The following is a 22,630-nucleotide window of genomic DNA, read 5'->3' as shown; positions in this document are numbered from 1 at the left end:
CTCTTCTCCAATTTTGTCCCTGCAGTTCTTTTAGACAGGAAACAACTGCCAGCTCTAGTGCTTTAAAGGCTTAAGTTTTACATCTTTTATCTGGGAACTGAATGATCAAAGGTGGGATAGAAACCTCTGATTGAGATTAGCTATTTACTACAACACTAACTCATGATAAAAATTGTTCCGTGCCCAAAACAAAAGAAAACACAAAAACAAAACAAAACAAAACCTTAAATGAAGTTTTGTTGCTTGCTCACTGACTTTTGGTCGCAGGAAATGTTTGTGTAAAGAGGAAGTATCTGAAAAGAGTGTTGCCAAATGGTAGAATTTGGGTATGTAAAGGTGATTACATGGAAACAAGAAAAATTCACCACAGTAAACTAGGGAGAGTAGTATATAGGGAGGAATATCTGGTATAGAGGCTAGTGGAGAATATGACGGATGTATGAAAAATGATACACAATTACAACTGAATATAATTACTCCACTAAATTGTTGGAAAATTTCCCCCAGAATCTGGCAATGTGATAATGTTGCATGCTATGGTTTAGATGTGAAGTAGTTCCTGAAAAACCTAGTATGTTGAAGGCTTGGTCCCCTGCCGGTGACAGTTGAGAAGTGACTAGTTCATGGGAGCACTTACTTCATTAGGGCACAAATCCATTGATGAGTAGCTGAATGGTCTGTTAGGAGACATGGCCCTGCTGAAAGAAATTACTATACCCATTCCCTGGTCCCTTGATGGCTGCCTCTGCTTCTTGTCTGCCATGATATGATCAGTTCTCTTCCCTAGTACCATTCTGCTATAGCATACTACCTCATCACAGGAGGAAGAGTAATAGAGACAGTTGGCACAGACTAAGACCTCAGAAACTGTGAGCCACATCAGTGCTTCCTCAGCTGGTCTTATTGGTGCACACCTGTGATCCTAGGACTTAATTGAGGATGAAGGATGACAAGTTAGAAAAAAAAAATCTTTCCTTCCTTGGTTAATTTTGTCACAGCAACATAGTATTAGCTAATTCACTCTAGATTTGGACAGTTCTCCATTTGAATTTTCTTTAAAGTGATACTCTGTGGAATGTATAGAAGTATATGACTGTGCGTCCAGCTACTTAGACTGAGGCAGGAAGATCAGTTGAGCCTCCAAGAATTGCAAGACATCCTGGACAGCACAGTTAAACATTTTCTCAAATTCTGTAGCCTTTCGATAACTTTAGTCTGATCTCACTTAGAAATCCAGTCAATTCTTCCGAGTGCATTTTCACCTGAAAACATCCATATGTGTGCCTTGGAGAAGCTTGGATTGGTCTTCCAGATCTTTCTTCTCCTTTGCCAATATGTTACTTTTTTTTTTTTTGGCCAGCGTAATTAACCTGATTTAGATGTTCTTTCCTCGTTTCCCCTAGAAAAGTCAGAAAAGTACGATCCACGTGATGTTGAAAGGCTTCAGCAAGATGATAACTGGGTTGAAAGTTACTTGCATTGGAGACACAACGTTGTGGATGAAACCCTGAAGATGCTTGATGAGAGCTTTCAGTGGAGGAAGGAATTCTCTGTCAATGGTAAGCTGGCCGACTTAACCTTGACAAGGCAATAGCATCTGTATAACTGTTACTGTTAGATGTTTGTCTGCCCTTGCACACAGTCCTAGCAGTCAGCATAAACACTACACGATTACCTTTAGAAGCCTAATCATACTGTCAAAGGGACAGTTTATGACAAATTCTTAGGAGGAGAATCACTCATAAGAAAATCCGATGACAAGGAACTGAGTCACACATTGTCACTAAAAGCATGGTTACCTAGTCTGTGTTTGGTTTGATTCTATTAAACAACAAACAGTAAGATAGCCTTCCACCTCAGGCCTAAAAAGAAAAACTCATTGCTCTGCTGTTTTTTTTTCCAGTTGTTTCTCATATGCTTCTATATCTCCAGAGTACTTCATGCCTATTGATTATTCTAAAATTAAACGGGAACCCTCAGAAAGAAAGTTTATCCCCAAGGGTACCCATGGCAGCCTTCTTGAAACTTTTCAAAGCCACTCCTAGACTGAAATTTGTCATCAAAATTGTTTTTTGAAATCTTAGAGGGAGTTTTACAGTGGTTTTCACATATGTAAAGAACTCTGCAGGAAGGGTAACCTATTGTCTCCCTCTAAAAAGTTAACAGAAAGAAGCAGGCACAACTACCCAGCCCTATAAAGCACTACTTGTCATAGAAGACCATGAACTCAAGAGTGACTGTGTCTAAAGACTCAAATACAAAATAGTCAACAAATCTAGAGCTAATTTTCTCCCCATTTTTAATGCTAGAGTCGACAAGAAAGGGCATGTCTAAAATCTTAAGAAGAAAAACAATAGGCAGTTTAAACAAAGGAACATGTATTAGTCAAGCAAAAAAATTCACACCTGCCATTTTTAAATCATATACAAAATAAACTTTTATTCAGAGTAAAGTTTTAGGGGGTATATGTGTGTTTAGCTTACTGAGAATCTAATACTAAATTCAACAATATGTATTCTTGCACATGCTGCTGGTTGCTGGTGACACACACCAAGATATGAGATAGGCAGAGGGAATGGGAGAGAAACCTTGAGAGTTCTCTGGGAAGTACAGGTGAATGAAACACAAGCCTGCTGTGTGCTGCCTTGTCATTGGTTCTCAGCCTCTCTTAGAGACCAGATAGGTCTGTTGTTTTTCCTGGTAAAGCATTTTATGTTTTTCTTGAATTATTTTCTACCTTTTCTAAAATAATAGAGTTTCGTGTATATAAGACCTGGCAGGAAAATACCATCTTGTGGGTAGGGAGATTGGAACAGTAGGCAGAATGCTTACTGTACAAGCATGATTGACAGGCACTCAATTCAAAAGCTAGGGATGTCAGGCAACATGGACTTGTAATGTGGGTGCTGGGGCTAGGTGGGGGAGGGTGGAGATAGGATCCCAGGGCACTTTGCTGTCCAGCTAGTATAATACAATAGCCACATCAACTCAGCCAGCTCTGAATTCAGTGCAAGACTCTGTCCCACAAGTAAGGTGAGAGTTATAGAGGAAGACAGCCAACATCAATGCCTTATCTGTACACAGAAACACACACACACTCAGAGAGAGAGACAGAGACACAGAGAGAGACACAGAGAGAGACAGAGAGAGAGACAGAGAGAGAGAGAATGCAGGGGACTAGAGAGGATGAGGTTATGTGACATTTCTTCATGTGGATTTTGTTTGTTTGGGGGAGACTGGGGAATAGAATCCAGGACCTGTGTGTGCTGACCTTGTACCCTACCACTGGCCTAAACTCAGACTGTGCACAGAATTAAATTGAATAGTTTCTTAGTGTTGTTAACACGGCTTGACACGTCAAGTCGGTATTTGAAACCCACCCAGAATCTACAGAGGCAGCCATAAAAATAAGAGTCTTTCCTGCTCTTTCTATCATCTGTAAATCTTTTGTTACTTGTTTTCTCTGGAAATCCTTTGCCCATTGTTTTCTCAGAAGCAACTCTTTCTAGTTTTTTGGTTTGTTTTGTTTTGTTTTTTAATTTACAATCCAGCCGTTGCCCCACCCCACCCCACCCCCGCCGCCCTGTTCCCAGTCCACCCCACAAAGTTCCTCATCCCATTCCTTCTTCCCCCTATTCCCCGAGAGGATGCTCTCCCACCACCAGGCCTCCGCCCTCCCTGGGGCTTCAAGTCTCTGGAGGATTCAGTCATAAGTTATATTTTATTCAAGACTTAAGTAAATTGTATCTTGTTCAAGTCTGAGTGAGAAGAACCTACTATGTGACATTTCCTTTACAGTGTGAGTTTTCTTTTTAGAACCATGAATTACTACCATGACTGATCCAAGTTTATCACTTTCTAGACCTTAGTGAATCCTCTATTCCAAGATGGTTATTAGAACTTGGTGGTATTTATCTCCACGGTTATGACAAAGAAGGTAACAAATTATGTAAGTATATGTGATTCATACTCTAGACTTTCAAGACCTTACAATATACATCTGTATATATACTTTCCATATGCATATATAACAAGCTCTCTGCAACTGGAGATAGGTGGCCATCTTTATTCCTGTCAAATACTATCAAGGCATAGTTTGCATTATTATAAATTAAGCAGTAAACACAAATGCTGTGCTTTAGTTTCTTGACTATTTCTATGATAAGAAACCATGACCAAGGAAATGTATAGAAGAGGTTTTGGGGGGACTTAGGGTTTCAGGGGGTTAGCATTCACCACCATGATGGCCAGGAGTATGGTAATAGGCATGCAGGCATGGCACTGAAGCAGTAGATACTCAGGCATAGGCATTTTAGTTAGTCATTATCTTCTTCTCCCTTGTTGCTAGTGCTCCACCTAGTATTTCTTTTTTACGGAGACTCTTTTGACCATTGCTAAATAGCCAAAACAGACATTTAAGTGTCTCCTGGTCTCCTCTTAGCTTTTTCTGAAATATGTGTAGTAGTGGGCATTAAGTTGTCGGTTGTTCAGATGCCTTTTTTTTTATCCCCTCTTCCACTTGTGCACATCTCGGTTGAGTTTGTACTGTGGTATCGGAGCTTATGGGCATCCTGCTTGCTTTTTCCTTAGCTTGTTAACCTCACTGTATTTTGACAGCACACTACACAGTCTTCTTATTTCTCTGCCTCTTCTTTCTTAGTTTCTTTTTCTCATACCTCTTCTGTGGTTTGCTCCTGAAACATCTTTCCCAAAGCCTGCTCTAGCTGATAATGTCCCCGTTGGGTCATCTCAAAACACACCAGCCTTGCCAACTTCCCAATTCACAGGGCAGATCCTATGCGATTTCCAAACAGCTCGCACATGCCCAGCTGGTGTCTCTTGACTGTGATCTGTCTTCTTCATGATCTACAGCTCACACCTACTACTCATCCTCCTTCCCTATTGCTCAGCTCTGGCCCATGTGTTGGCTCTCCCTGCAATTTAGCTTTCATTGTGGCCCCGTTTCTCTTCAGCAGCCACTCCTACAGTTCAGTCCTGCCTGTCCTGTTCCCCTGATGTCAGCTCCTTCCCTGGTTGTGACCAGATAGGTTCGTTCCTCCCTCACCTCTTCCACTCCAACCTCTATGGCACTGCCCAAGCTAGGCTTTGAAATGGGAAGATCAAATGGAAGGGAGGACTTCGGAATCATTTAGCTAGTCTATTCCCTGTCTCTTTTCTACTTCTTTTCTTGCCACCCATCCCATTTTAGTCTTAGCTGCCACCACCTGGAGCATTTGCATGGTCCACTCCCCTGCACCACACTCTCCCAGGCCTCCTGCACACTTGCCTGTGTCTCTTCTCTGTGTGGAATGTGTTTTCTAGCAATTTATCAAAGCATTGGCTTTCCTCTTGAGCATAGTGAAGAACACTTCTCCGTTATTACATGTTTGTTCCCCTGCAGTTCTCTTTTCAGAGAGAATGTCACTTAACTGTGAAGTCTGTGTATTTCCTAAAGGAGAGAGAAATAGTTTGCCTCTCTTCTGCTTGCATTTAATGCTACCAAGTACAACTGTTTTTTTATTTTAAAGGGGGGAGAGGTGTTTTTATTCAAAACAATTTGAATTATAACTGAAGGAATATGTCAAAGGAAAGAATATATATATATGCATATATTTCATATATATAAATATATATTTCATATATGTGTGTGTGTGTGAAAATGCCATAAATTATATGCTTATTTTTTATCTTTTTCTGCATAAGTCTGGATCAGAGTGAAGTATCACATAAAAGATCAGAAAACCATAATGGACAAGAAGAAGCTCATAGCATTCTGGTTGGAACGATATGCCAAGAGAGAAAACGGGAAGCCTATCACAGTGATGTTTGACATGTCCGAAACTGGACTCAATAGCATAGTAAGTATTCTGCATTAATTCTAAGTCGTTCTTTGTTCCCATTCCCTCCATCCTTGCTGTCTTTTTGCCAACCAAATATTGTAAAATGAAGCAAGCAGAATGCAAAAGGATTAATTTTCCCCTTGCATTGCGTGTGAAGTCTGACATGGACTAGGGTTTGCAGAGAATGACATTTGCTTCTGTACTTGGCAACATTCCCTGTCTAGTGTATAACATGGAGAAGTAAGACTTGAAGGATGGCAAGGTACATGTCATTGTGATGGATGCTGAACTTTATTTTTTTGCCATGTTAAAGTCCCCCCATACCAACCTCCATGACCAGCACAGAGTAACACACTCACTAAATATTGAAGAAGCACATGCATGATCGCTGTGACCTTGTATTTTTACCTTGTTTTGAAGTTGCATGTGAGTTTACCCAGTATCACTCTCTGTGCTTTAGTTGGACACTTGTGTACTCTTCTTGGATATTTTTAAAATTTGTTTATTTTATTTGGTAAGGTTGGGAAACCAGTTTTCTTCAGATGACTTTTGGCAGCTTGAAAACATAGTTTAATTAGGAGTTGCAGTATCAATACTTTTTTTACATACCCACGGATAGCCCCAGCACCTCATGGAGCTGAGCTCTAAAGATCAGTTGAACTTAGGAGTTCAGGGATAGCCCAGACAGCAGAGTGAGAATGTCTGAAAAAATAATGGAAGATTAGAAAAAGTCTCAATATCCAACATGACAAAATGGTAAATTATATTATACCTAATTGCTAGCCATATATGTTGGTGTTTGTGAAGAACTTGTAATAATATTGGAGAATACATTTTTAAGAGGAAAAGAACTGCATTACTATAGTATATTGCTGTGTAACCCAAAATGGGGATGTCTTAGATTTAAACAGCAAAACCAGTTACAGAGAACAATTCAAAAGAGCTTTAGGAGAGGGAGATGGAAGCATATTTTTTCACATTAAGAATCTAATACCCATCGCTACTCAGCATTTTGGCTAAGATCAAGTGAAGAATCTAATACCCCGTATTTTTTAAATGTAGTTTCCGTTGAGTGGATTTTGAGTTATAAAGTAAAATGTTTTATATCATAAATTAAACTCAAATTATTTAAATAAGACTATACTCAATAGAGTTAGACTATGATTCTATTGTCCTTTAGGCACCACAGTCACCTATTTATTACCTTGTGACTACAAATAATGTATGCTAATGATTTCTGATCCCTAATATAGGGAGAGGGATTGACAAGAGCTATCTGATGAGTTTTCAACAGACTCTCATGTTGTCATTTCTAATTTGTAAAGAAAGTCTATTGGTACTATTGGATATCTCATTCTTTATCAATGTTATAAAGCACCTGAATCTTTATTGGATAATTTGGTTTATTATATAACACTCATGATTTGCAAAGTCAGCTTATAAAGATGCATATAGCTGAAAGGGGTTGGCAGCCCCATAAGAGGAATAACAATATGAACTAACCAGTACCCCCAGAGCTCCCTGGGACTAAACCACCAATCAAAGAAAACATATGGTGGGATTCATGGCTCTAGCTGCATATGTAGCAGAGGATGGCCTACTTGGAAATCAATGAAAGGAGAGGCCCTTGGTCCTGTGAAGGTTCTATGCCCCAGTGTAGGGGAATGCCAGGGCCAGGAAGCGGGAGTGGGTGGGTTGGGGAGCCGGGGGACTGGGGAGGAAAGGGGGGTTTTGGAGGGGGAAACAGGAACAGGGATAGCATTTAAACTGCAAATGAAGAAAATATCTAATAAAAAACATTTTTAAAAAGAAAAAAAATGATGCACATAAGGGACATAAAATGCTTTAGTAAGAATTGGACTACCATGTTGCCTGTAACCTTTTGGATTCCTAGCTAAAAAGAATGGAATTATTTAATATTATACAAATAGCTGAATTTTAATAATTTAGGAAAATGCATTCTCAGCAGTTGAACTGGAAAGAAAAACCTTGCATTTGTCATCAGAGGATGGACACTGTAAATGACACAGAGATCATTCTGAAAAGCATCCTTAGAGATTATACAATGGTCTATTTCATGGAGGTGTGTTATGTAATACCCAGTGTAGACACACACCACTGACATGAAATCTCCCAAAATGACCTTTTATGAACAAGGACAGCCTACTGAATAAATGATGGTAATGACTACTAGATAAAGACTAGTAATAGCTGAGAGTAGTCACAGGTTAAATTAGGTAACCAGTATTTTATACAGCAAGTTTTTAAGTCCTTTTATCTGACTTTTAATTAACTGTAGATTTTTGAAACTATGCCTACTGCATATAAAGACTAGTTATAAAGGCAATACTACATACTAGAACTTCTCCCAGAGTGAATAGTTAGAGTTAAGGATGCTTGCTTTTAGTTTACTGCAATTAAAGGCACTGCAACTCATGTGCTAGGAAAGACTTTATAACCTCTCCTGTCTAGAATTACCAGCCTTTCAATAGCTGTGCTGGATTGCAGCTTGTCTGCTTAGCACTTCAAACTACAAGTGTTTATAAGGCTGCTGAACAGGATGACTGATTAATATAGGGGATGGAACATGACTAATATCCCTAATGGCCTCATTTCCTGTTGTTGTGTATCAAGCAAGAAAACTAACCAGGCAGCTGTTTAATACAGTCTCCTAAAAATTGGAATGAATAAACAGCTCTTGATCATAAACTAAAAAACAACAACAACAAATTAATGCAGGGCGTCTTAAATAAGAAGTAAATTGGCAGGTCAGATCACTGGGATCCTTGTATAGAAAAATAATACAGCATATTTTATTGAAATTTGTATAAGGTTAAAACTAGATTTAGAAAGTAACTACTGTACAATAATGGGTGTGTTTGTGTGTGTGCATATATATTATTTAAGTTAGTTCTGTTGTAAACTGTATATCCTTTTCAATAGTTCTTTAATTGTTCAATCGAAATGTTATAGTCTCTCTGTGGGGATTGCTTTTATATCCATTACATGTCCCATGGCTTTTATAGCTTGAAGCATATAACTAATTTGACGTAATCCAAATAAATTTTTAAATACCCATGAGTATATGACATCTTCAACTCAATTTTAGGGCCAATTCTTAGCTTAATAACCTAAAACCATAACCCTTAGGGCTATAGATACTTATATTAGCTTATCTTTTAAGAAAAATAGTTGTCTCCGTTACATTTAATAATTTATCACTGTTCAAACTGTATAATTTAATGTTGTCTGATATGGACAGTCTTAAAACTTAAATATTTATTTTAGGACATGGACTTTGTACGATTTATCATCAACTGCTTTAAGGTGTATTACCCCAAATACCTCTGTAAGTAACTTACTCCTTTATGAAAATATAATATATTGAGATTGTGGGTGGTCTCCAAAACTGGTAGCTTTATGTTATAGACTCTCATACCTGAAACACTGGGTTCTGATGAAGTCCTTTAAGTGTATTCCTAGGTAGACACAAACCTTATCTCAGTAGGTACATACTTTTCTGAAGTAGTTTTCCTTCAGGGCTGTTGTTATGAGTGAAGTGCTAGACTCCAAAAGAGCCTGCAACACTGATCACCCAGCTGTCTGCAATTATATATATGTATTTGCAACATGAGCCCATGTGGCCTGATCTTTGTCTAAAATTATATTTATTATATGGAACTTGCTGCATGCAAGAACAGATAAGCGGTACTAATAAAGTACATTGCAAGGCAAATAAACCACAGTGTGTTACTAATTGCTGCTTTAGAACTAGCAGTAAGAAAATACTGAACCAGAATACACCACATTCAACTCTGGTAGTTAGAGGGTTTCTTGGTGTTCTGTTTTCTTATGGTGCTAGGGATTGAACACAGGGCCTTTGTCCTTGCCAGGCAAGTGTTGGTTCTACCACTGAACTAACATCCACAGCATTGTTTGGTTTGTTTTTAATTTAACTCTCCCTTTAATGATGGGAGTTCAAATTATGGACTCTTTCTAAGCCTTAGAAGCTCATTTTTCATTTGTTGGATTTATGTAATAGATTACCCATTGGGAAAGTAAGTGACCAACGCATGCAAACAGTTGATTTTATTTCGCCCCAGTGTGGTAAAAGCCAAAAAGGCAGAAGAGGCAAAGGGCTATCAAAAATGGAAATTCACAGAGCTACCTGCATGTATTCCTGGCAGATACCACAGTTATGGTCTCTTGGGGAGCAAAAGCATAATGGAAGTCTAGAGTCAACGCCACTTGCAGCCTTATATTGAAAACCCTTCAGAGGCTATTGTTGAATGTTTTTAGATAAAGAAAATCACAGTATTCCGGTTGGGAAACTTGAATATTCTACAATTCCTTATATATCTGGCACATGCGCTGATTCATTACATCTTGCTAAGCGGTACCCATGAATGGATACTAAAGAAATACTACTTCAAGATATCAACTTGCTTCTTTTATGGACAAAACAAAACTGAAATATTGAACGATCTAAAGGATAAGCCATGTAGAAATAGTACTAATAACAGTAGAATATTACTTTATAAAATACATTCAGCCTTCTAAATTACGTTTGTGATGAGCCTCTGAGGGGAAAAAGTGTAATTATTTGTTATCTATAAAATATGTCCAGGATTATTTTGAAAGAACTATTCATTAATTCATGGATTCATATAATGGTACATAGAAATATCGCTCATCTAGTTAATTGCAAATGATGTCTCTGTTCTATCGAAATTGTGTGGTTTTGCAGACATAGGGTTTTATAGGGTCGTAAACTTACTGTTCTTCAAAAGCTGTCATGAACTCCAACTATTAGACCTTACTTATATCCCTGCTCCAAAGCAGAAATACTAAGCACTGAGCTACCTCTTACTGATACCGAGTTCTTTTTGTTTATTTTACTTTGTGCTAGTTTTACATAATATTCTAGGGGATTCTCATTTTGGACAAGAGTGAAATTGCGTATTGATTCATCTGCAATAGAAGAAAGAATCGGCTATCACAAATCCCCTTTGTGGTTTCTGATTTCTTTCTCACATTTGCTTATAGGGCTACTTAACATTCTCAGCTCTGTATGTAAATAACAGTTGTGTATACTTCAGAATTTTTGGCTTCCTAGAATTCATTAACAATTAAGAAAAGAAACAATTTCTGTGTCTCAGAGTCAGAGGGAAGGGACAGCAGTATGACTAGTCAATAGTGTAATCTCAAGGAAATATGTAAGTGAAGCCATACATTAGACATGGAAATCTTGTTTTTAAAGTGCAGTTGCTTTCAGCACTGATCTAGCACATCATACCCATGACCCCTTACCTATTTCCTTTTGTACCTTTGTTAAACTAGCAAGTGAACAGAGGGATGGGTTGTTTTCCAAAGAACAGTGACAGTGCAGTTCAGTTCCAGCCCCACTCACACATTCCTGAATTATACCCTAGCCAGCCAGCTTCATATTTCTCATATGCTAGTCCTTTTCTAGGTCAGGTCAAACTGATAGACTATTGTAGAGGGACTAAGTCACATGAAGTGATTTTTTTTATTTTTGTCTTTCAGCAAAAATAGTGATCTTTGATATGCCTTGGATAATGAATGGTGAGTATGTTATTATGTTTTTTGATTTTCGTTTGTCTTACTTGGCCAACTCAACTATGTGTCTAATGCTGTTTAGGAACATGTTCATACTATCCTTGTGGACTCTTAAAAGGCTGGAGCCAAAGTCCTCAAAGGTGGTTTTGTAAACATACAGGGCTGCCATTCTCGCCTCAGAGTTGGGAGTTCTTCTGCTTGGCTTTTCTAAAATCAGCAGGAAGCTATTCCAACACCTGGGTAAAACAATGATAAGGAACCCACATGAGGTGAATTACAAAACATGCATTGGCTAGGTTTTCTCTTAGTTCAAAAGTTGAGGGACAAAGTGGGAAAAATCTGAAAGTCACTCCAGATCACTGAAGTCACATGGCCCTTTTTGACAGCCATAATTTTGCTAAGAGTCTTTTGAAGTGGCTACTGAAAAAAAAATTCCCTAGTAATTTGAAAGGCAATTCTTTTCTTCAGATTGATTTTGTTGGTGTTCCATAAGGCTACTGTTCCATACACAGCCAACAATAGGGAAACTGGAAACTGAAATTGGGTGCTTTCAAAAGGTCTTTATTGCCAAGCCTTTTAATCCTGGCAAAGACTTAAAAAAAAAACTGGTAAAAACCAAATACAACACTTATATTATTAAAATGTTAGATCAAAAAAAAAAAAAAAAAGCCCAGGTCACTACTGACTCATGGGAATAAAAAAATAGTTATAGCAATGAACTTCAAAAACTAGATAAAATTGATAAATTATTAGAAAGACCTAGACTGCCAAAGCTGACTCGAATCAGAAGTATTAGCCAAAAGTAAATTAATCAATTAATTAATTGATTTTAAAAAGTAAAAATAAAAATAAAATTTTAAATCCCACAAAGAAACATTCAGGCCCTGGTGAATTTTCTGGCAAATTCTATGAAATAGTTAAAGAATTTACCCTGACCCTTTGTAAATAGTTCTAAAATTAGGCCCCAAAGAAGAACTTTAACTCATTTATAAGTAAATACCATCCTGCTACCAAACATTAGACAACAGGAAAACTGGAGATGGCAACCCCTTCCAACTACAGATGCACCAATGGTCTGATGTACATGCTGAAGATACAGCACTGGCCTGGCCTGTGTGGAGCCCTGAGTTCCACACTGCAAAGGACAAAACTATCAAACCATAGCCAAAGAAATATAAAAAGCATTACAGGTGGCAGACTACTTGAGAACTGAGTTTATTCCCTAAGAATCTATACAAAGAAGCCAGTCATAGTAGCAACACGCGCTTATATCCCTCAGCACTGAGAAGTGAGGGTTGGGAGAAGGAATAAGCGGAACTCTGGAGCTCTCTGGCCAGCTATTCTAACGTAATCAATGATCTTAGGACAGCGAGACCCTGTCCCAAAAAGACAAGGAGGATAACTATTGAGCTGTGACACCTAAGGTTGTCTTCTGGCTTCTACATACATGCATATACATGTAAGCACAACACACACACACCACCACCACCACCACCACCACCACACACCAAAAAGCATTATAAGCCATGACAAAATAGGACTTGTCTTAGTGATGCAAATTTGGTTCAAAGTAAAAATAAAAAATTCGGTGTAATATATCATATTAATAAAATGAAGAGTCCAAACTACAGAATCATCTTAGTAGAGGAAAACACACACACACACACACACACACACACACACACACACACACACACACACGAGCACCAAAAATCTAATACCCTTTCATGATAAAAGTCTTTTAAAAGTAGCAACAGAAAGTACTGTTGAAACAAGTCGATTTTAAAGGGATCTGATCAATCTATAGGACTGCCATCAACAAATTCAAGAAGTTCCCTAAATGGCTTTCAAATGTTTGATCACTCACTAGAGCTCACTGAAAACAACTGATGCTCATCATTGTTATTTATTGCAAGAAAAAGATTTAGAAAGAAGTTCCAAATGTGAAACAGATCACTCTCAGCACACAGGGAATATTGCCAACCAAGGAAATACTGAAGTGAAGGCTGCATGCCTTGGTTATCAGAAATTGTCTTGGGGCTTCATTATGTAGGCATGAGTGATTTTGCCTGTGCCTAGTCCCAACTGGTGCTCCATGGCCTACTGCCCTGCCTTAAATCACATTTGGTTTTCCTCTCATAGCCAAGTCCTATTCTAATCCGAGGTCATGTTGTTCCCAACTACACCAAAACTCCCAGGCCAACAAAAAGAGACAATCCTACCAAACAGGAAGGCTTCCTCCCAGAAACTGGGAGCAAAAGCCAGACCTCTCTTTAGGTAAGGGTAATTTTTTTAACTGCATCTGGCAGAGCTCTTTGGCCTGACAAAGGGCTTTTATGGTAACCCACAGCTAGAAACAGTTGTGAATTATTTCAATAAAGCTGGCATAAAAAAAAATAGACTTAACACTTCATTTAATTCCAATAACATAACTTCAATCCTGTCAAGGCACAGGCTGTTTTAAATTAAAAGGGAAAGTTTAAATAGTACTTGAACAAAAGCCTAAATCATAGGGAGCCAGAATAAAGAAAAAACATGATTTTCTAAACCACACTTTAAGGGTTCTATTATTCTGATTTCTGCTGTCTTGTCTACTGCCACTTTTGCATATTTACTGCCACATTATACTTTTAGGTTTTATTTTTCAAAATAGGTTAAAAATGTCCCATTAGAAATAATATTTTAATTAAGTCTAAAACTAATAACATGACATAGGACAGAATTATAGCTGTCAAATAGCTACGTTTGGTAGCAGTTTATTCTTGTAGAGTCTTTCTCGTGGTTATATAAACTGTGCAGCCTGGGAAAAAGTCAGAGTTTTGAGTCAGGAAGGAAGCTGGTTCTGGCTCACACCCATAATGAGCAGGGCCCCTTCCTCCCGTTTCTGCCTTTCCCTTTGAGGAGGGATTTTATATTGAGGGTTTATCAGAAGAACCACAACGTAAAGGATTCTTCACAACATCGTGCAGTTCCTTCCTGAGTCACAGAGCCGTTTAGTTCATTGTCTAAAAGTCATAGTTGTTGAGGCCACTGATGGATGTGGTCACAGGTCAGGACCCTGAGAAGCTTTTCAGTGAGCATCAGGGTAATTTAGGCTTCCTGGATCTCCATGGAGCAGTTGAAGCGTTGTGAGGGACATGCATACCACAAAACCTGCTGGACTTAAAGAACAGTAAGAGTCCGACCTCAGAAGAAAGGCAGAACAGCTCCAAGTTCTAACTGCTTTCAGAAGGTCTGGGTTAGTGCATACAGTAAAGTGCTTGACAAAGCCAGTGTGGTGACTTACTTGCTTGTTTTTCCTCAGCTGCTTTCAAAATTGTGAAAAGCTGGCTTGGCCCTGAAGCAGTAAGCTTGTTGAAGTTTACAAGTAAGAATGAAATCCAGGAGTATGTCAGTATGGAATACCTGCCTCCCCACATGGGTGGGACAGTAAGTACCATCCTTGAAACTTGTTAAGGTAGAACACCGAACAATACTAGGGTTCTATACTATGTATTCAAAAGGAAAAAGGCAAATCTTTGTTTAATTTTTATTCTTCTCCCATACCATACATCTCAATCACGATTCAATTTCCCCTACCCAGGGAGATGTAGGCCCTATCTTAATGCAAAAAGAATGATTAGTGATACCCCTAAAATAAGATGCAGTGATGTGGATATTTTTCATGTTTTAAAGTTGTCTTTTTGAATAGGTTATGTGTACATATGATTCTAAACTGGGGGGGGGGTGCATTCAATATTCAAAAGTATATTTAGAAGCAATTCTTCATAAAATGTCTCCTCCACATGTCTCAAGCACCCTATTGCCTTCTATGGTTGCGTTTCTTAGATTAATTTCTAGAGATGGGCCTAGCATGTGCAGACAGGTGTAGGCAAGGGCACAGAAGCCTTCCTCCTACTCATCTCTTTTTTTATATAATATCATTTTTATTAATTTATTTTTACACTCCATATTTTATCCACCCCACCCCCATCCACCCTTCCACTGTTTCACATCCCACACCTCCTCTCCACCCCACCCTGTCTCCATGTTGATTTCCTCACCCCCCACCCCACCTGACCTCTAAACTCCCTGGGGCCTCCAGTCTCTTGAGGGTTAGGTGCATCATCTCTGAATGAACACAGACCTGGAAGTCCTCTGCTGTATGTGTGTTGGGGGCCTCATATCAGCTGGTGTATGCTGCCTGTTTGGCGGTCCAGTGTTGATAAATCTTGGGGGAGCAATTAATTGAGACTGCTGGTCCTCCTACAGGGTCGCCCTTCTCCTGAGCTTCTTTCAACCTTCCCTAATTCAACAACAGGGATCAGCTGCTTCTGTCCATTGGTTGGGTGCAAATATCTGCATCTGACTCTTTCAGATGTTTATTGGGTCTTTTGGAGGGCAGTCATGATAGATCCCTTTTTGTGAGCTTTCTATAGCCTCAGTAATAGTGTCAGGCCTTGGGACCTCCCCTTGAGCTGGATCCCACTTTGGGCCTGTCACTGGACCTTCTTTTTCTCAGGCTCCTCTCCATTTCCATCCCTGTAATTCTTTCAGACAGGAACAATTATGGGTCAGAGATGTGACTGTGGGATGGCAACCCCATCCCTCACTTGCTGTCCTGTCTTCCTGCTGGAGGTGGGCTCTACAAGTTCCCTCTCCCTACTGTCAGGCATTTCATCTAAGGTCCCTCCCTTTGATTCCTGAGTCTCTCACCTCCCAGGTCTCTGGTATATGCTGGAGGGCCCCCCCAACCTCCTATTTCCTAAGGTTACCTACCTGTCTCCATTCTTTCTGTTGGCCCTCAGGGCTTCAGTCCTTTTCCCTTACCCAATACCAGATCAGGTTCCCCTCTCCTCCACCTCCCTTTTATTTTCCCACTTTCCCTCCCTACTCATCTCTTTTAAGTAGGTAGTGTATCGGGATAGCACTGTACCTCTCCGGCTTCCCTTCGCAACATCGTTTAGAGATCATTCTAAGTCAGTGTAAGGCTGCAGTCCTCCAGTTTCATGAACTATAAGTTACTGAATTTGATTTTGATGTGTGCCCTTGGTTTTCTTCCCTGCCTTTCCTACCCAGTGGTCCTTTTAATGTAATGTCACCTTAAAAACGTGCTGCCAAAGTTTGGAACGGTTGTTTGACTTGCGCTCTAAGGATCAAACCCTGAGTCAGATTCATGCTAGGCAAATGCTATTGCCCAGCCCTCAGACTTTTTTTCTTTTTGAACTGACTTTTATTTCTTAAAACATAGGTCAGAAACGAGTGGGTGTGTTTAGAAATATTAATGTTGTGACCAGGTGTGGTAGTGCACACCTGTACCCAGCACTCAAGAGGCAAAAATAAGATCAAAAGTTCTGGGCCAGTCTGGACTGCATGGTGATTCTTTGTTTCAATTAAGTTTGGGGTTTTTTTTGTTTTTGTTTTTGTTTTGTTTTGTTTTGTTTTTTGGTTTGGTTGTTGTTGTTTTAGAATTTACATAGCTGTAAAAATGAATGTGAAAGTGAATATTCCTAAAGTGTGAAACCTTAAGTATATTTTGCCTGCCTGACAAAATTGGATTTAAAGAGAAGCAAGGATTAACAGCATTAGCTTTTGGTGTCCCTGTTAGTTTTCATTAATTAGAAGAGACTTGAACCAATAAATTTAATTTGAAGTCTAAACCTTTCTTATTCGGAAACTTTACACTTTGTATTTGAACCTAGGAAAACTGTATGCTGAGTCGGATACTATATTACACTTGTAATTAAAGCAAAACCATTGTTGCAATTTTCCCCTTTTTATGTTTTATTTTTGAGGCACAGTCTGTTGTAGCCCAAGCTTGCCTCAAACTTCCAATTCTTCAACCTCTAAAGTACTCAGATTATAAGCATATAGCTGTCATACTCACTTCTCCTGTTAAACACATGAGTTTTGTTTGTCCACATGAGTTTTGTTTTTTAAAATGTGTGTGTGTGTGTGTGTGTGTGTGTCTGTGTATGCACTTTTGTACATATATGTGCAGGTATCCATGGGGGCCAAAAGACACTTTAAAAAATACCTTCAAGCTGGAGTCATGAGTGCAATTTTCTGTGAGCTGCCTGATGTTGGTGCAGGGATCTGAACTCTGGTCTCTGATAAAGCAGTAAGCACTCTACCACCGAACCACATCTCTATCCTTTGGCTTTCTTTTTGCTTGATTCTGTATGGTGTATAAGGCTGTGTGCACATTTGTAAGTGCATGTGTTTACATATGGAGGCTACAGATCAACAGTAGATGTCTTCCTCTATTGCTTTCCACCTTATTTTTTGAGACAGGGTCTCTCACTGCATCTATAACTTACAGATTAGATAAACTGGCTAGCATTTGATCCCCTAGGGTCCTCCTGTCTGTACCTCCCAGTACTAGAATTAAAAGCAAGTATAACCAACCACACATGGCTTTTCACATGGGATCTAAGTTCAGTTCTTCATGCTAGCTCAACAATCACATGCCCACTGAGCCATATTTTTTAATATATATTTTGTTTGGGTTTTTGGATTTTTTTAACTTGGTTAGTTGGTTTGGGTTTGTTCTGCTTTGTGGTGCTAGGAATTGAAGCCAAGATCTCAAACATGCTAGGGAATTATTCTACCCTTGAACCACATCGAGAACCAATTATCAATATTATTGCACTGTCTGTGTTCTGTGCTGTGTGTGGACGAGTCTGCCCTACTTAGATATTTATTCATTTCATTCCTCTTCTGTTTTTATGGTTTAAAAATCGCACAAGATATATACAGTACACTTCATATGTTTAGTCATCTGACCTTCTTTTTTGTGTGGAGTAAGCTAAAGATATAACTCGAGTTGTTTCTTACATGGTTTAGTCTTTATTTACTGCTCTTTCCCTTTTCTAGTTTGAAATGAATCCCATTTTTTCTTTATAATTATGCTTATTTTCTTGGCCAAAGTAGTCCAGTTTTCAGTATGCCATAAGAGAATTATTTCTCTCCACATTAATAGCAGACTGATAATGAATGTTGTCTCATGTAGGATCCATTCAAGTATAGCTACCCACCACTGGTAGATGATGACTTCCAGACACCACTTTGTGAAAATGGGCCAATTGCCAGTGAGGATGAAACCTCAAGTAAGGAAGATATAGAAGGTGATGGTAAGGAAACCTTGGAAACGATTTCTAATGAGGAGCAACCAGCTCTGTCTGAAAAGGTAATTTTAGGAATTTTTTATAATGGAATCAAAAGTTGTCATCTAAAGCTTGGGACATAGCTCATTGGTACAGTGCTTGCCCAGCATATATGATGCCCTAGGTTCAGTCCCCAGCACAGGGGGAAAGTGCTGTGCTGTCTTCCAAGCTCTGCCATGAGTGAGTCCTTGAGCCAATCCAGTTACCTCGCCTCTACATTTTTCTTGAAAAAAAAAATGGGATGAGGGGAACTGAATTACCGCATATTTATAAAGAGCTAACTCTGTGCTTTGTACAAAACACGGTGAAGTACATCTGGAAGGAATCTTTGTCAAAAATGTATTTAAGATTAAAAATAAAAATGATTAATTTGAAATTTCACCAGATCCAGTTCTTCTGAATTTCATTTTGAAGGACTTGTTGATTGTTGTTCTTCACAAAACTTAGCAAGAGCTTGCTTGATAAGTACATTATAATTTAGACCAGAAACTACCATCAAGTCTGTCCTGTTTATAAGGGAACCGTTTAAGTATTTCCCCACGGTCAGTCATGTCAGTATACATTAAACATGTCATTCAGACATGCAAACAGGTTTTTAAAAAACTGTGTTTTGCTTTGAATCCAGATGTTTATTTGTTTTCCCAGTGGCTTGTTTAACTAGAACTAAAACATCTTCAACTTTTCTATCTTGTTTCTGTTTCTTTTTTTTTTTTTTTTGATGTATAGAGTAACCCAACTGAGTCTGTTTCCAAAAAAGATGAAAATGAAAAAGTTGATTCAAAGACGAAAACTTGTAAAAAGCCACTGAGTGTTTTTAAAGGACCCTTATTACACATCAGGTAACAAAGCTTGTATTGTCTGCCTTCTTGTAACAGGTCTTGCTCATCTTGGCCAAGGCTAGGGTACTGGACAATTAACAAAATTAAGAAAACTTCTACCCTGGCATTAAGAGTAGAGTACAATTTGTGCAGAGTACAATGTGCTTTGTTTTCCAGACTTAGTGACCATTTCTAACTATCGGGTTTTTTTTTTTATTATTGCAGAGTGTGTCTCATAGCCCTCGTCACACTTTGGATAGGAGTATTGAATATTGAATAAATCTTAATGATGCTTGGAGAAATAAAAATAAGGGGATGAGTTTGTTGATCTGACCTTCTGAAAGACCAGCTTGCTCTAGAAGAATGAGGCTTTAAACCCTAAAGGAAGGCATGTTTCTCTCTGTTCCAATTTATTAATCCAGAGGAGTCAGATAGGGAGCTGAGGATATAGCTCAGAGTTAGACTGCTTCCCTGCATTATGTGAAGCCCTGAATTTGATCCCTAACATTGAAAAATAAAAGAAGCCCAGAGCTATTTCCTATATTATTATGGTCAGTATTGCTATAGCAACACTAGTCAGTGATGACCTAATGTGACCTTTTTGTCCCTTTCCTTTAAACTTTTCATATGTAAATATGTTTCAAGTATATATATCATCCCTCAACAATCCAGCCAGACTGGTACAGAATTTAATCTGAAAGTCTCTAATTGACAAAACTGTTTTGTCTACATATGGGTTGAGTACTGTTGGGGTGGGATGTATTGCCATTGTCTGTGTAGATATCTGAGTAAGGAGAGACACATAACATAAATTTTGTCTCCCATGTTGTTTCTTTGCCATTTTCCTCCTTTGGAGTTTGTATGTTTGCACTTTTTTGTCTGCTACTTTGGAAGTCAGTGTTCCATGCCTCTCAGAAGACCCATCCAAAGCATAAATCCTTACCTGCAACTCTTGAGGGTTAATGGTGACAGAAGCCGAAAAGGCAGGTTAGAATAGGACAACTTCCAGGATTGCACTGTAAACATGACTCTAATACCTGTGCCCCATCAGAGTCACAGAACGTCTCCTTCACATGCACACGGACCTCACCAGTGTCGTCTCCCCATGCTGCCTGTGATATTTCTACCGTTTCCTGGGAGGTGCTCTGACATCTATAACATTGCTGTGCCTTCATGTCTCCTGTTCTTTGAGCTCCAAAAAGGACTAGGCAATTCTACACTTTTAATGTCTTGCCCAAAGGTGGGCAAGGTCATCCTTAAACATGTCTTCTTTAGAGTAATGAATATCCTTGATGTGTATGACATGTCTAATGTAACATAACAGACAGAAACATACCTGCAGCTAGGATTACCAATGCAAGGTTTCAATTCCAGCAGTCTTAAGAGGCAAGAGGCTCACACTTGAAGGCTAGTCTAGGCTACCTAAAGAGTCTGAAAACCTTCCTGTTGGAAGTGTGTGTGTGTGTGTGTGTGTGTGTGTGTGTGTGTGTGTGTGTGTGTGAGTGTGTGGTGTCCACCACTTAAAGCAAAATCACCAGCCCAGATGTCCTTCTGGTTGTATTGAGGCACTTGATCTGTTTGGCTAATGCTATTAAACTACACAATTTTTCCAGAGAGTTGAGTCTTTCCATTTTAGGTTGTAGATCATCCAGTAGCCACTAATGGCAAACTTGGAAGCTTGAGTCTTTAATAGTTTTACTAGTTTAACTGCCCTCTGGAACTACTCTAAATTTTTTTCCATGTCTATTTTTTGTTTCTTCTCCATTCTCAGAAAAGCCATTCTGTAGTAAGAAATTATTCTGTTACTTAAATGTATCCCTAATAATCTTTCTCTGAGCTTATATTCTTCTCTGTCCGTATAGAAAGGATGCTCGTGGCTAAGCTGTTTGTAATTAGGGAGCACTGAAACAGCAGTGCTGTCTGTGGTTTTGATAACAATCTGTAACCTCCCAAGGAGTTTAAACAGAGCCACCTTAGATTGTGTTGATTGTAGGATTAATTCAGCAGCTTCGTAATTCTCTTCTTTCCCTTTTCTATTTTTCTTCTGACCTTAGGAAAAACCATGGGACTTCCTAGCATGCATAGCATCAGGAAGTTTAATATATAAAATGGTATTAGGTAACTGTTTTGGCCACCAAAGTCTCTTGAAGTCTCTTGAGCATAAACTACCGGCCAAACATGGTTTTAGACTCATGAATGCAGTGCTGTTTGGTCTGAGTACTGCAAATGCCTTCTTTGTTTTCCTCCTAGCCCAGCAGAGGAATTATATTTCGGAAGCATTGAATCTGGAGAGAAGAAAACTCTGATAGTGTTGACAAATGTCACAAAAAATATTGTGGCCTTTAAGGTAAAAAAGAAAATCTTAACGTCATAGTAAATGATGAGGGTGGGTCAATGGCAGATGATTTGGGGCATTCCTAAAGGAGACCGTTATAGTTAAACAATGAACGGCTGTGTGTAAAAGATTTAGCATGTGTTGTGTGTCCTGTCCGCCACCCTCATCCTGTACTCCCTCCTAGTAGAAGAGCTGATAGTGAGCTTAGTGTCCTACGCTTCCTATTTGGTGACACAGTAGTATTCAGTAGAAACTACGCTCCAAGTTATATCGCATGTGAGGGAAAAGGCACATTTGATTGGATTGTTTTATCCTTCAGTGTTGTGGTAAATTAGATGTTTTATCTAATAAAGATTGTCCTCTGGCCTGCACACACATGTGCATCGTACAACAAGAGGAAAACTAGGGCCAAGTGTGATATAGTGCATATCCTTATTCCCAGTTCATGAGAGGTAGAGGCAGGTGTGTCAGTATGAGTTGGAGGCCAGCCTAGTCTACATAGCCAGCTTGGGACCAGCAATGGCTACAAAGACCTGTCTCAAAAAGGTGGGGAAAAGCTAAGGGCAGACAGGGCTTAAAAGTAGGTACTTTTATCTTTTTGGCAAATAACAATCTACACAGAATTTGTCTGCTTGTTTATTAGCTGCTCTTTTTTTTTTAAAGCCATTCTTAAGCCTTGCCCCCAGAACAGCGTGTGCTTAGATGGTAACTATGTTTCTAAATAGGTAAGAACCACAGCTCCAGAAAAATACAGGGTCAAGCCTAGCAACAGCAGCTGCGATCCCGGAGCTTCCATTGACATCATCGTTTCTCCACATGGAGGTGAGCTGTTGTTTTCTCTCTCTCTCTCTCTCTCTCTCTCTCTCTCTCTCTCTCTCTCTCTCTCTCCCTCTCCCTCTCCCTCTCCCTCTC

General features: G+C 39.0%; 1 protein-coding gene across 2 annotated transcripts in view; it reads left to right on the top strand.

Annotated features, from left to right (window-relative positions):
• Window positions 1–22,630, top strand: part of Mospd2 (motile sperm domain containing 2) — a 42,016-nt gene that overhangs the window by 12,245 nt on the left and 7,141 nt on the right. For both annotated transcript variants that reach the window (XM_021153605.2, XM_021153606.2), the window contains exons 3-12: window positions 1,404–1,559; window positions 3,863–3,949; window positions 5,704–5,858; window positions 9,129–9,189; window positions 11,388–11,426; window positions 14,725–14,849; window positions 18,412–18,588; window positions 19,292–19,404; window positions 21,634–21,730; window positions 22,444–22,540. In XM_021153605.2, the coding sequence (XP_021009264.1) occupies window positions 1,404–1,559; window positions 3,863–3,949; window positions 5,704–5,858; window positions 9,129–9,189; window positions 11,388–11,426; window positions 14,725–14,849; window positions 18,412–18,588; window positions 19,292–19,404; window positions 21,634–21,730; window positions 22,444–22,540 (1,107 nt within the window). The remainder of the gene's footprint in view (window positions 1–1,403; window positions 1,560–3,862; window positions 3,950–5,703; window positions 5,859–9,128; window positions 9,190–11,387; window positions 11,427–14,724; window positions 14,850–18,411; window positions 18,589–19,291; window positions 19,405–21,633; window positions 21,731–22,443; window positions 22,541–22,630) is intronic.

Source organism: Mus caroli, chromosome X (assembly GCF_900094665.2).
Source record: "Mus caroli chromosome X, CAROLI_EIJ_v1.1, whole genome shotgun sequence".
Classification (NCBI taxonomy): Eukaryota; Metazoa; Chordata; class Mammalia; order Rodentia; family Muridae; genus Mus; species Mus caroli.
Note: the sequence above shows the minus strand (reverse complement) of the source record. Positions and strands in the feature narration are given on the sequence as shown.